The sequence below is a fragment of the Desmodus rotundus genome, chromosome 4 (genome assembly GCF_022682495.2).
Source record: "Desmodus rotundus isolate HL8 chromosome 4, HLdesRot8A.1, whole genome shotgun sequence".
Taxonomy (NCBI): domain Eukaryota; kingdom Metazoa; phylum Chordata; class Mammalia; order Chiroptera; family Phyllostomidae; genus Desmodus; species Desmodus rotundus.
In genome coordinates, this window is record NC_071390.1 from 177915686 (window position 1) to 177930129 (window position 14444).

The window sequence follows — 14444 nt, forward strand, 5'->3', positions numbered from 1 at the left end:
GGATGGAACCCTGGCTGTAGCTGTTCCCACCTTGTTGGCCTGGCCCTGAGACCCACTCCCTGTCCATAAACAGAGGCGTCACCTGGGCCATGCCAGAGGTCCCTTCCAGCCCCACCACTCCATTTATGTGTTTTTCTGGTGTTGCAGCCCTGGGTAGGGGTCATGGTCACGCCTCCCTGTTTTGTAGGTGGGTGTCCTCTACATACCTTTAGTGAGGTGACCTGGGGACTGTGTCCTGGGCACCCTCTCAGACGGGGCAGAACTGGAGGGACAAGCGGCAAACACGGATATTCCTTCTGGGTGAAGGAGTCCCCTCACTCTCTCTGTGGGGGACTCTGGGGCATCGCCCGGCCAGGGACCCCAGGGCCCCTGGGAAACGCTCCGGGGCCCCAGACGAGTTCATGGGGAGAGTGTCACTTTGGGGACAGGGAGGAAAACAAGCCCAGGCACCCAGACAAGTCCCTGGGCTGGTCAGATCCAGGGGCCGTCCCTGGACTGGAAATCAGGACCCAGGGACGCCTTTGACCTTGAGCTAATGTGTCTCGGAGAGACCTGGCCCTGTCCTGCTCAGGACACTGCGAGTGGGTGTCCGTGGGCCCCCCGGGCAAACCCGAAGCTCTGCTGCACTGGGGGCACCAGACACAGAGCCGAGGGGATTTCGCCCCTCTCCCGCACCCCCCGGGGCTCCTTTCATCTCATCTGGTCAGCACCCAGCGGGGCAGAGCAGAGGCTCAGAAGGCTTTAATTAACCTGATGGCTGTTAATATTGTTACTAAGAGCAAGGCACAGCCACTAAAATCCCACAGGGCACAGCCAGAGCCAGCCCCACACTGGCTGCCCACAACCCTATCCGGGTGCGGGCGGCTCCAGAGACCCATGTCTGCTCTCATAAAGGTCTCCTTTGCCACCCCCCACCCCCCACAGCCCTTTGGCCCCCTGCCACCGTCCCCTTCCTCTGCTCCTGCAGCGTCAGGCTGCTCTGCCCAGAGTGTGAGTATTAAATATCCAGGGGGGAATTCCCCACAGACTAGAGCCTCTGTCTTCTCCCAAAGGCCCTGCCATCCCCGCAGGTCTGATCCGCAGCCTGGGCCCACATACGCGGGGCCTCATGGGGCCTCGTGGGGCCTCATGGAGCCTCATGGAGCCTCGCAATGTCCAGAGAGCCCGCCCACCAGCACTCAGGAGCGAGCAGGGGAACATTTCTCTGCCAGATAGCAGCATTTTCTTTGAGTGGATTCTTTGTTCATTCTTGGACACACAGCTACGGTTTTGAGAGTCTCCTGGATGGACAGTGGGGACAAACCATGCGAGAGGTAGGGGTCCCGTCCTCACAGGACAGAGAGCAGGCAACTAACTGAAAACGCAGGGTGCGTGCTGTGCCTGCGCCTGCGGAGCTCCACCTGCATGGGGGACAGGACCAGACCAGATGGGACCAAATGGTGTGGGGTGGGGTGGGGTGGAGAGAGGGGAGCTGGGAGGTGCTTTGCTGCTGGAGGAAGAGGCCACAAGCCAGGGGATGCAGGTGCCTCTGGAAGCTGGGAGAGACGAGGATAAGGGTCCTGCCCTGGAGCCTCCAGAGGAACCAGCCCTGCCCGCATCCTGATTTTAGCCCAGGGCAGCTCCTGGACATCCTGCCTGCAGGATGGAGGACAAAAGAGAACAAATGTGCGTTGTTTTAAGCCGCCCAGTTTCTGGTGATTCATCATAGCTGCTTAGCGGACTAATGCCCTGCCTCTCTGTGTTCCGAAGAAGGACAGAGATCGAGACTGCCAGGAGCTTGGCCGCGCTCCACGCCAACCTGCCTGGTGCCTGTGCTCCCTTACAGCCTCTCTATCTGGTGTTCGACCAAGTCTGCTCGCATGGCTCCCCTGATGGGGCTATTGCCTGCTAAGGCCGCCCTCCAGACTCTGGCAGCCCTGGCTCCCACAGATGCTTCCTGGGGGGAAGGTGGGACACAGCGACCACCCCTCCTGCTGCCAGCCATGGCCTAACCCCTCTTCCACAGGACAGACCCGTGGCGACCCCAAGACCACTGTCATTCCTCATCCTGTCTGCACCAGTACCCCCGCCCACCCCACCTGGGAGAAACAGACTCTGCTCTCGCAGGGCACATGTCCCCATTTCCTGCGCCTTCTTCCATGGGAAGCAGCTTCAGGGCCCTTTCCCACAGTGGCATCACATTTAATGTCTCTGCCCAGAGTGCTGTCCCCTCCCAGTACCCAGTTCGGAAGCAGAGACTCACCCAGGCCAGCCCGTCTCTGATCCTTCCCTGTGTCCCTGCGTCCCCGAGGCCCGCAGCACACTCCGAGGTTTGTGGCTGGGTCCCGGCCATCTTGTGCCACCCAGCCTGCACTCTGACCCCAGTGACAATGATGACGTCGACAACCGCTGGCCCTGGAAGTGCTGCCTTGCTCTGACCTGTGCAAGTATGAACACGCTGACTCTATTACCATCATTTCAGGGCACAGAGGTTAAGTGACTCGCTCCAAATCACCCCCCATAGCACTCCGAAGGGTCCGTAGTTACTGGCCAAGGGGACTTTGACCTTCACACAGGCTGTTTTCTCTGGTTCTGCTGCTTTGGCGGAGCCTGCGGGGACATACATACCATTCGCTCCATCTTAAAGCCGAGCCCCTGTGTGGTCACAAAGTGGCTGCCAATACAGTCCAGGGCACCTGCTATCCCATCCCCATCCAGAGAGGTAACATCTTGCCAACACCTGGAGAAAGTCCTGAGCTCTGGGCTGGGAGCAGACCCTGCCTGCAGCTGTCTTGTGACCTAGTGAGCGCTTTCGCAGCCTGGGACTCCTTTTTAGCATTTCTAGATAAAGAACATTTACCCTTTTCTTTGTGTCTGATCAGACTGGCATGTTTCAATGAGTGATGCAGTATCTGGAGAAACACTCTCTGTTCCCAGCCCCAAGGGGTTATGGGAAGTTCCTGAGCAGACCACAAGAAATAGGAACTCACTGTTTTCTTCGGCCCTGGTTACTTGGCTCAAACGCAGAATCCCACCTTTCCTGAGCGGCCCCTATGTTCCCGTCCTGTGCGTGCTTGGCCCGTCTCAGGTCTCCTCAGTTGCCTAATGTCCAGCCAGTAACTTTTTTGCCAACAACTGGGAGAGCCCAGCGGCAGCGTCCATTCTGAGGAAAACATCACCCCGGACAGACACAGAGTCTGAGATGCTGATGTCAGCACCTGGCTTTGGAGGCCACCTGGGGGTCCCTGCCCGCCCGCCCGCCTGCCGTCCGAGGTCAGAATGCAGGAGCCAGGGCTGCGGGTGCCTCTTGGCCCAGCGCTCGCAGCCAGTGGGTGTTGGAGGGAAGAGGCTCAGCCACTCGCCAGACTGCTGCCTCCGGAGTTCCTGTTGACATCGGTGTTCCTTCGGTTAACAGCTGCAACGCCTGCCCCGGTTGTGTGTTTTTGAGCTCGTTCCTCATGCTGCTGGCAAGCCCACACGGAAAGTTGGCCCGCAGGGCCCGGAGGGAAGGGCTGAGGACAAACACTGACGTTGCGCTTGGCGTTGGGACAGTGATTCTGAAAAGGACCCCATGTTCTAGAATAGAGACCCTTCTATAAAGCCTCAATACACGATTCAAAATTTAATGAGAAGCGATGTGCAGCACGAGTTCCCCAAACACATTCTCTGGGTCTGTTTATGCAGAAAGGACTCGGCAGCAAATCTGTCCAGGGGAGCCCTGACTTGGCTTAGCAGAAAGGACACAGGCTCTGGAGCAATGCAGACTGAGGTGTCCACCTCTCATGTGGGTGTTTTATTAAATTTGCTTTTTAGTCACAGTTGACACAGTGTTCATTAGTTTCGGGGGTTCATCATGGCAGTTAGACATCCGTATACTCATGCATTACCAGGTGACTCCTGGGTAAGTCAGGGCCCATGTGGCCCTACCGTTGTTACAATGTCACAGCCACTCCCCATGCTGTGCTTTTGTCGCTGCCGCTGTTTTTATGACTGGCAACCTGTACGTTATCCCTTTCACTTCTGTTCTGACGTGACTGTGCAAACCTTGTCGTCCTTCGTTTTTCTCTGACGCGTGGGGTTCGTAACATTTACTGCACAGACTTTTTGTAGAGATGAAATAAACGTGAAAGAGCTGGAGTGACTTTGGGAGCTGTGGTTTTCAATTTCTTTATCTTTTCTTTTCTTTTTTTTTATGGTCATAGACCTTGTTCCTTAACTGCATCTTAGGCCAATACTTACCTCCCCAGTATGGTAATGGTGATGGGTAGATGTCCCAGGATGGACCAATCGGCACCTTCCCTGGGATTAATAGATGGATACAGGAGAAAGTGGCTGTCCAACCCCAGCAGCCTTCCTGCGTGGTTGCCAGGAGTGTGTCCCCGCCCTGGAGCAGGCCTGTCTGCAGAGGAGCAGGCAAGGCCAGGGGTGCATCGGCAGAGCCGGGAGGTAGTCGGAGGAGTGTCTGGATGGAGCTGCAGCTCTCGTTCCAGTCCCGGGGGCCAAGTCCTAAAACTCCCCCTTAGACTCTAAGCTGCCCTGGGTCCCTTCCAGCGGTAGCGTTAGTGTTTCTTGTTGGCCAGAGGTGGTGTTGGGGGCTTCTCTTCTCTCTGGCAAATGAAGCTGTTAAGCCAGTTACAGCTCCTGATCTACAAGTAACTCACACTGCAGTTTCCTTCTTCAATGGTCACTTTTTGTATCCTCGCCCGAGGACTCGCTTGTTGATTTTAGAGAGGAGGAGGGAGAGAAGGAAAGAAAATTCATCTACACACTTAAAAACAGCGTTGCCTGTTGTGCACATGCCTGGTGTTTTACAGCGACATCTTCCCATTTCCCTGTGTGGTTTATATGTCAAAAAGAAGAGGAACAAAGACGTCCTCATCCTCATTGAGCCGACTCTTACGTTGGTCTTGGGTTCTTTGCCAGGCTCCACCTTCTGATGCTGGGTCTGGGTGCATTTTCGCGGCAGCCCCGGCGCAGAGGCCCTGCAGTGAGGTCAGAGCAAGAGGCAGAACGCACTTTCCCCCACTGGTGTCTGCTGCCCCCCTCCTGGCCATCAGTGACCTCCCTCGAAATGCTGCTAAAATTGCACATTTATGGTGAAATAGAAATTTGATTACAGAATACCAGAAGCACCTGCACGGTCATCTGAAAACTACAGACCCCACTGGGGAGGCATTTAGTGCCCAGCGGAGCCCTCAATATCGGTAGCCCGACAGCCTCACGGGGCACGCTACAGAATCTTAGGGCCAAGCGCCTTCATTCCATCGTGTGCTAGAGTGCCCAGCAGGGCCCGCCTCCCAGGAGGTCTCGACGCAGGTTCCCCGCGGAAGAGACTGGATGATCAGTCCCTGAGGCTCACTGCTCGCATACAGAAAATGGAAAGATAGTCCTTATGGGAGGGTTAAAGTGACTGACTTTTGCAACGTGATTCTTACACTACTCGGCCTATGGTGATTGCTCAGTGAGTGGATAAATGGTGACTAGTGTTCTCGGTCCCGATAGGGGCTCGGGGAGGAATTGGGGTGTTGTGCAGAAAGGAGGAGGGAGTTAGAAAAGGGGGACAATACATTCAGCAGTGCTTCCATCCCTAATGTTTTGGGTGACCCCTGGCATGTGCGGCATCTAACTAGGGCTGTCCTGCAGGCGCAGGAGGGTAGAGACGGTCAGCGTCTCCCCCGCCAGTGCCTGGAAGCAATGGGACAGCACTGCAGCCTGTTCAGTGGGTGTTGTCATCAGAGTGCCTGGCTGCAGAGGCTCTGGGCATCCCAGGGACCATGTGAGCTAACAGGCACCCTTTAACAGTTTCCTGTGATGCTTCTATGACCTGGGAGTCACTCTGTTCTTTGCAGCAAAAATCCCGACTGTGCACTTGTTGGCAGGTGTCATTTTCTCACTTGTATGCAACACCATTTCCGCCTACATCAAAGGTTTGAGTAAATAAAATAATACATGCTAAAGCCATCTGACAGCAGCTGGATGCGATGATTGTAGGGACTGTGTTTCCTGCCCCCCCCCCAAATACCCAGTACTCAGCACAGTGCCTGGAATGTAGTAGGTGCTCGATAAATAGGGGTTGAAAAATGCTACAGTCATCACACCTTAACTGGTAATCACCGTCCTCACCACCTCGGCTCCTTCCCTATTTCAGGCCCCATGTGTGGTTCTGATTATGCAAATTGGGTCCGGGTGCCTGTGCATTCAGAACAGGAACCCCGCAATGGCCAGCCAGACTGGGCCACGGTGATGCTTCCTGATCCCGGGGGTCCCGAAATCGAGGGGACCCGAGCAGGTAGGATCAGGTTCGGCCAGCAATGACGCACATGTGGATGGAAAACTAGAGCTCGTGCTGCTGGCATTTGGAGGCGAGTGCTTCCAACACTCCTACTGCAGTCCCAGAAATGCCGTGTTGCAGTTATGCATTAGACGCCGAGGCAAGCGTGGCGCTTCACACCGCACACAGCAGCCCGAGCCACAGTTTGAGTGCACCACGTCGAAATTGGCATTTTAGTGGATCAGAGTGACGTCTCCCAGTGTTGACACAATTGACGTTTTGGGACAGATATTTCCCTATTGTGGAGGGCTGTCCTGAGCATTTTATATATTTTAGCAACACCCCTGGTCTCCGCCCACCAGATGCCAGCCATACTGCCGGGCAGAGGAATAGTCCTCATCTACCGAATCAGCCTCCACTCATATGTATCGAGCCACTGGGGGGCAGCAGGCACTCGGTTGGGTGCTTTGATTCAAAGTTCACACAACGGGCGGAAGGTAGGCTGGCAGATACATTTGTTACATTACTCCTTTCTGCCGGTGGACGCTGCTGAGTAAGCATCGTTGAAGTTCTTCTGCAGTCGTCAAGTCTAAGTCAGAGTCTCCCAAAGAGCCGGAACAGCTATGGAAGCTCTTTATCAGAGGTTTGAGCTTTGAAACAACAGGTGAGAGTCTGAGGAGCCACTCTGAGCAGTGGGGAACGTGCACAGACTGTGTGGTGATGAGAGCTCCAAACACCAAGTGCTCCAGAGGCTTTGGGTTTGTCACGTAGGTCACTGTGGAGGTGGACGCAGCCGTGAATGCAAGGCCACACAAGGTGGAGAGAAGAGTTGTGGAACCAAAGAGGGCTGTCTCAAGAGAAGATTCTCAAAGACCAGGTGCCCACTTAACTGTGAAAAAGATTTTTGTGGGTGGTATTAAAGAAGACACTGAAGAACATCACCTAAGAGATTATTTTGAACAGCATGGGAAAATTGAAGTGATTGAAATCATGACTGATCGGGGCAGTGGCAAAAAGAGAGGCTTCGCTTTTGTGACGTTTGATGACCATGACTCTGTAGACAAGGTTGTCATTCAGAAATACCGCACTGTGAATGGCCTCAACTGGGAAGTAAGGAAAGCCTTATCTAAGCAAGATATGGCTAGTGCTTCATCCAGCCAAAGAGGTGGCAGTGGTTCTGGAAACTTCAGAGGTGGTCATGGAGGTGGTTTTGGTGGGAATGACAACTTTGGTCATGGAGGAAACTTCAGTGGTCGAGGTGGCTTTGGTGGCAGCTGTGGTGGTGGTGGATATGGTGGCAGTGGGGATGGCTATAATGGATTTGGTAATGACGGAAGCAACTTTGGAGGTGGCGGAAGCTACAATGATTTTGGCAATGACAACAATCAGTCTTCAAATTTTGGACCCGTGAAAGGAGGAAACTTTGGAGGCAGAAGCTCTGGCCCCTGTGGTGGTGGAGGCCAATGCTTTGCCAAACCACGAAACCAAGGTGGCTATGGCGGTTCCAGCAGCAGCAGCGGCTATGGCAGTGGCAGAAGGTTTTAATTACTGCCGGGAAACAAAGCTTAGGAGGAGAGGAGAGCCAGAGAAGTGGCGGGGAAGCTACAGGTTACAACGGATTTGTGACCTCAGCCACGCACAGTGGTGGCAGGGCCTCGCTGCTACAAAGAAGACATGCTTTACACAACACTCATGTGAATGGGCAAAAAAGCCTCGAGGACTGTATTTGTGACTAACTGTATAACAGGTTATTTTGGTTTCTGTTCTGTGGAAGGTGTAAAGCATTCCAACAAAGGGTTTTTAATGTAGTTTTTTTTTTCTTTTTGCACCCATGCTGTTGATTGCTAAATGTAATAGTCTGATCATGACGCTGAATGTGTCTTTTTTAAAAAAAAACACAAAGTTCACACAACGCCGTAAGATAGGAAACATTACCCCACTCTACCCATGAAGAAATTGAAAGGCAATGACTTGTTCAAGCTGCAGAGCTGAACACTGAATGAGCGGTGGGTCCAATGGCCAGCGGTGGGCTCAGACCACAGCCAGCTCTTCTTCCTCCATGGCTGGAACTCTGACTCCTAAGAGCCCCAGGCCAGTTGCTCTGCAGATGAAGGGAGTGGACTGAGACTGGGGAGGAGGCCCTGAGGACTCTGAGAACCGGCTCTGACAGATGACCTTCCCCAAGGCAAAGTGAGAACTCCCGGCCAAGTTAAAGGCAGCGAAGATAAAGAGAGTTCTGTCCGAGAGACCAGCTCTGGGGTGACTCTGACGACTCCGCCATCCGTATCCCCAGGGGGGAGCCTCCACGGAGTCAAAATGCTTTTACTGACCAGCGCGGGTCACTGGTTTGCGAGGGTCGCCCGAGGACTGGTGCATTTCCATGCCCACGGGTGCCCAGCCTGAGATGAACGCGAGTGTGCTGAGTGACGGACGGAGTGAATAACTGAGAGGGGTAGTAGAGAGGCGTCTCTTAGAACCTCCCCCCACCCTTTGTTCGGTGAACACGCGGCCGAGACGGGCCAGTCACCGCTGCGCTGCTCCCAAGTGACCCTCGGTCCTGAGAAGCCACAGGACGGGATCTTAGGTTTGGAAGCAAGTTTAGACATGATCTCACCCGCAGCCGATCTGGCTCGTGAGTCATCCCCACAGCACTCCCGACTGGGAAACCCATTCGCGCGCTCCTCTGTCGGTTCCCTCTCTTCCGTTTGCTGGAAGTCTGCTACGAGCCTGCGTCCTTCCGGATGCAGGGGGTGGGAGGAGGAGGAGGATCACGTTGGATGGCGTTCATCCGATCTGTGTGAGTTAAATAACGGGCTAAACTGCAGAGCCAAAGAAACCCTCAAATCCAAAATACAGCAGTTGACCTGTAACAGCGTTTTATTCTCTCTTCACGGTCCAGAGGTGGGCGGGCAGCCCAAGTCCAGTAGGGCACACTGCTGCGTGAGTTATGAGGGGTTCCTTCTATCCGCTTTTCTGTTACTCCTTAGGGTGCTGTCCTCACCAGCAGCGGGGAAGCTGGCTCACCCTGTCCTGCAGGCCTACAGGAATGGGAAGGGAGAGTACAGTCCCAATACACATCACTTCTCACATCCTATTGGCTGGAACTTAGTCACATGGCCACACCTACTGCAAAGGGTGCTGGGAAATGTAGTCTCCAGTCACACAGCCATGTGCTCTGCTAAAACTGGGTGAATGTTATCTTTTTAAAAAGAAGGGACAAATGGATACCAAAGATCACGTAGCAGTCTTTGCCATACAGCACAGCTCCTTCGTTCTTTTCATTTACAGAAAGGGAAACTGAGGCCCGGAAAAGGGGAGTAGCTTAGCAGAGGTCACAAAATGAGCTGGTGCAGAACTTCTAAGGCCTCTCTCCTGCCTCCTAGGCCACACCCTTCCTGCCTCAACACACGATTGTGTTTAGGAAGTCAATATTATCGCTCCTGATGCATGTGGTTCTGGTTTCTGAGAGAAGAACTTACTCTTCCTGATGGACTATTCTATGGATCGGTGCTTCTTACTCCTTGTCTTCGAGGGAGGGTGGGTTCCTGATGCCTCGGAAGGAACTGGGAAGGACTTTAACTCTCTCTCCATACAAACACTCACATGCGCACACACCCCCAAGTTCAAGTACAGTTTCACAGTGTTCATGACGACCCCCTTAAAGCCCTTACGAATCCCTGTAAACCCTGGGCAGGGACACAGTGAAACGCACCCCATGGATGCTGCTTTTGGCAGCGACGGAGCCTTCCTTCCTTTCTTCCTTGCGACCCAGCCTGGTTCACATGGCAGCGAGAACTCCCCACAATCACCCAGTCTGAGGTCACCGTGGAGCTGCTATGCAAACGGCTTCGGTGTAAGAACACGGAGCTCAGAGTGCTGGGCTGCCACGTTCCAAACTCTGACGCACCTCCGGGGAGGTTTTATAGTGCCCAGAAACGCAGACACACCACACGAGTAGCAATTTACGGACCTTTAGTTTGTGAGACTCCGCCCCCCCCCCCCCCCCCACGTACACACATGGACTCAATAAAGGGTTACTCCTGAAATCACTATTTGTTTCCATCATTCGGAACAACTTGCTACCTGAGTGAAACGATTTCCAGCCACGGAACTGAGTGTGCAAACGGTGGCTTACCTTGGTGTGCCGCCGCGCCTCCGTCACTTTCTTTCCCCCTTTATGATGTCCAGCGCTGCACTAGAGGGCAAGCTGGAGGTATTTCGGGTAAGGGAACCAGAATCGAGTTTTAAATAAAACAGGCTTACCGGAGACGAGGACAAAATCTGATCTAGCTGACTCTAAAACACGGCTTGACACCGAAGAGGCCCTGTCCCGGGAGTGACGTTAGTCTCTGCAGTGGGGTTGCATGGCCCAGAATGGAAGGTTAGGGCTGCTGGAGTCCGTGGCTCCCAGTGGGAGTCAGGTGGAGGCTCGGTCACGCCCTCGGAGACAGGACTGGTGGCCCCAGGACTCTACTCACAACAACGTGTGTCAGGAGAAGGACCCCAGGCGGGTCCCTTTTTTTCTGTGCCCCTGTGGGGGGTCTGAGAACACAGACTCGGGGGCTGGGCCCCTCGTCGGATTCCCGGGGGAAACGAGACCAGTGATTCTCGACCTTGTTCATCTCACGGCTCCCGCAAACTGATGACTGAAATTCTGCGGCCCACCCCAAAATGTATTTTTTGCTGATCTGACGAAAGAAATAGGTGTAATTTTGATTCATTCACACCAGACGGCTGCTGTTGTGTTGGCTGTTGTCATTTTTTTGAAATTTGACAATCCAAGGGAAAAGAGGTCAACGCCCCTAGTCGGGTACTGCCTGGTTTAAAAATTCTTACAGCCCACGGGCTGAAAATCACCGACCTGGACTGTAACTTCCAGGGTCTTTCCACAGTCAACCTTCCAGGGAAGCCAGACAAGCTCAGCAGAGAGAATCAGCTGGCTTTTATTCTACTTATGTCTCTATTTTGCACATAGTTAGAAGACCATACAAATCCTTATTAGGCCATGAGCCTGGAATTGGCTTCATCTTAGAACACAGCTGAAACCAAGTCCAGCCACTCTCTCCAGGGGGCTGGCGCAACCTACGTAGGAAGTGGGGGAGGAATGTGCTAACTGAGCAGGAAGTCAGCAGACTGGGTCAGCAGTACCTGACAAATTCCTCCAGCCCCGACTTGGGTTTGTGGAGGCTTCCACACGTGGCTGGTCTCTCGGGAGACTAGGGTGAGAGAGCAGGGAGCACCTTGCAGTCCAGCCGTCCTGCTTTCCTTACCTGGAGACCTTTCTGGTTGAAAATGAGCCTGATTGGGGACAGGGGCGGCCCAGGTTAGGGTGGTCAGATTAAATGTGTGACCTGTCCCCTATCTAAAGCAGCAGCCCCCACCCCGGCAGCAGTAAGAGACTGAAGTTCTCACCTGTCTTCTTTTGGCTACAAATGTCCATGGAGTGTACTCTGTTTCAGTCCTTCCCGATGCGACCCGGAAATGTTCTTTCTGGGGGCATTTTATAGCGCTACCTACCTGTAGGAAGAGTGAGAAACTGGACGCTCTGTGTGGGATGAAACCATACTTGCACTTGGCTTTGAGGCATATTTTCCATGTGTTATTCTTGGTTATGTGTATAGTTTCACTTACGTCTCATCAGTCTAGGGCTCATCTCTCACATAACCCTTGGAGCAAATGGCTACTTTGCTACTTTGCAGAGACAGCGATAAAGCTTCCAGACACCTTCTATCACAGAGGGGTTGGCATTTCTGCTCACTCCCTGCTCCCCCCAGTTACCCTAGTCCAGAGTCCCACCCAAAATACAAGCAAGATGAGAAAGCCTTTTGCCAGGAGCAGTTAAACATGACCTTGAACTAGTTTTTTGGTTTTTTTTTAAAGATCAGGTCCATTTCTTATGTCCACATGGTCAATATAAACATGTATTGATTGCTTGCAGGTAGCTCCCACTTTTCAAAAGTTCACTTAATGCCACTTTGATTTTATGAAAGACCTCTATTACATGTTTTTGACATGTTTATGAAAGACCTGGTTTTGCTAACTGAAAGAAATCTGGAGGATTTTTGCTCTTATGGAAAAAAGAAAAGTAAAAAGCAAAGATAGCAGCCGTTAGCCAAGCAAAGCCTGGAGCCCCCAGAAGCCGGAAGACCCCTGGAACTGACTCCCCCTCGGAGCCCCCAGGTGGAACCCACCCTGCCCACACCTTGATTTCTGACTTCCAGCCTCCAGAACAGGACAAGAGTATATTTCTGCTGTTTGAAGCCACCAAATTTGTAGAGACTTGTCACAGCGGCTGTAGGGAACTAACACAATAATATGGCACAAAGGACAAGCCACTTGACCCTCTGAGTCTCTTTTTCCCCATCTGTAAGATGGGGGTGATTGAAGCACACCCCTCAGGTCAACCAGTAACTGTAACGATGAACATGAGACACACCTTGCGAAATCAGGGGTAGTTTATTGTCTCAAGATTTTTTCACAACGAAAATATTTACCACTCTTTTTCCTGATTATTAAAATAATGTGACATAATACAAAGGCACTTAAAAATAAAATAAAAATGATCTGAATTCCACAGCTCCAGAAATAGCCACTACTCCCTACATCCTTTCTTTTAGATTTGATATACATGGTTAGTTTGTGGATTTAAGTCTCAGGTCCACCACTTCTCAACCATTTGGCCTTTGTCACCTTCAGTGCAGGGAGAATCACACCCTCCCGGCTGGTTTGTCGTGAGGATTAAGACGGGGATCCAGGAAAAGCACTTGAGAGAAGAGGGCCCATTGTCTGTGAATGGGGAGAGGCACAGGGAAGGGGTTGTCTGCAGGTATGACCCATTCTTGAGTGTTGTCCTTGTCCCACACTAGGCTTCTGAACTTGAACTCCATGAAAGCAGACCCTGTCTTATTCCCCACTGGGTCTGGCCAGCACCTAGCACAGGCCTGGCCTACAGTAAGCGTTCAGAAAATGCTTGTTCAGCAAAGAAGGGGGGGAAAGGAGGATGTGCTCAGGACTCTTCTCTGGGGACCCTCTGCCTCTCCTGCCTCTCAGGGCTGGGACAAGTGCCTTGTGCGTTCCCACAGCCTCCCGGGATTCCTTGCGCCGCAATGCTCATCGCAGTGCGGTCTCTGCGTGCTCGACTATTTATTTAGTATGCGTCAGTCAGCAATTTCTGTGATGATGCTGGGAAACAAACCACCCCCTCCCCGATCTCTGTGACTTGCAAGAACACATATTTTTCCTGCTCATGAGCCTGCAACTCTGCTTAGGATTCAGGCAGGCTCAGTCTGCTGCTTGTGTTTCTCAGTCTGGGAATAGAGGCCACTCCAGGGCCAGGCCTCCCCAGGATGGATGGAAAAAGCACAAGGGAGCTGAAACATGTGGCATCTATTAAGGCTGTCACTCACTTGGAACTGGCACATTGTCACTTCCTCCCATATACCTCTGGCCAAACTAAGTCCTATGGTGTGCTCCACATCCATTGTGTGTGGGGGGAGACACCCCCCACCCCAGCGAGCACAGGTAAGGACGGGGAGAGAAGGAGGAATTGTGGGCAGATGGCACCGTTTACCGAACAGCTCATCACTGAGGGTAACACCTAATGCCTCTGTTGTGCTTATTGTGTCTCAGGCACCAACATCAATTCGTTATTCCCCCTGACAGCCCTAGGAAAGGAAGTACTATTATCCCCATTGTACAGATGAAGAAACTGAGGCCAGAGAGGTTAAGCAATTTACCACATCGGCCTGCTAGAGTGTAGCAAAGTGGGATAAAACCTGGGCAGAGCAGGGCCCAGAGCCATCCCTCCTCCTGCCTCTCGAGGTATCTGGGTTCAGTGCATTGCCGGGGTGGGCCAGCCACCCAATCAATGCTTGTTGGTGGAATGAAAGGCAAGTATTTATTGATCCTTTGTTATATGCCTGGCACTGTTACATTATCTGCTTTTATAAATATTACCTGGTGTAATCCTCACAGCAACCCTGGCTATTAATATCAACCTCCCCATTTCACAGGTGAGAACTCCAAGGCGGCGGGACAGACAGGAAGCAGTAGAAGACCCCGGGGCTGTAAATGAGGCTTGTCAGAGGCCTAGCAGTCCAGGCCAGTCCTGAAACTTGAGCTGGGTTAGCCTGGATGCAGCCGTTTCCATGTTTTCATGCGTCTGGGCGTTTTGTTGTGTTGGATAGAGAGACAA

General features: G+C 52.8%; 1 protein-coding gene across 1 annotated transcript; it reads left to right on the plus strand.

Annotated features, from left to right (window-relative positions):
- The first annotated feature begins 1723 nt into the window (after positions 1 to 1723).
- LOC112316685 (heterogeneous nuclear ribonucleoprotein A1-like) lies at positions 1724 to 7870 on the plus strand. Its single transcript, XM_053922908.2, is given in 4 exon segments — positions 1724 to 1805; positions 2006 to 2059; positions 6128 to 6268; positions 6831 to 7870. Coding segments are annotated over 4 exon segments (1242 nt in total). The 3' UTR covers positions 7796 to 7870.
- Positions 7871 to 14444: the final 6574 nt, after the last annotated feature.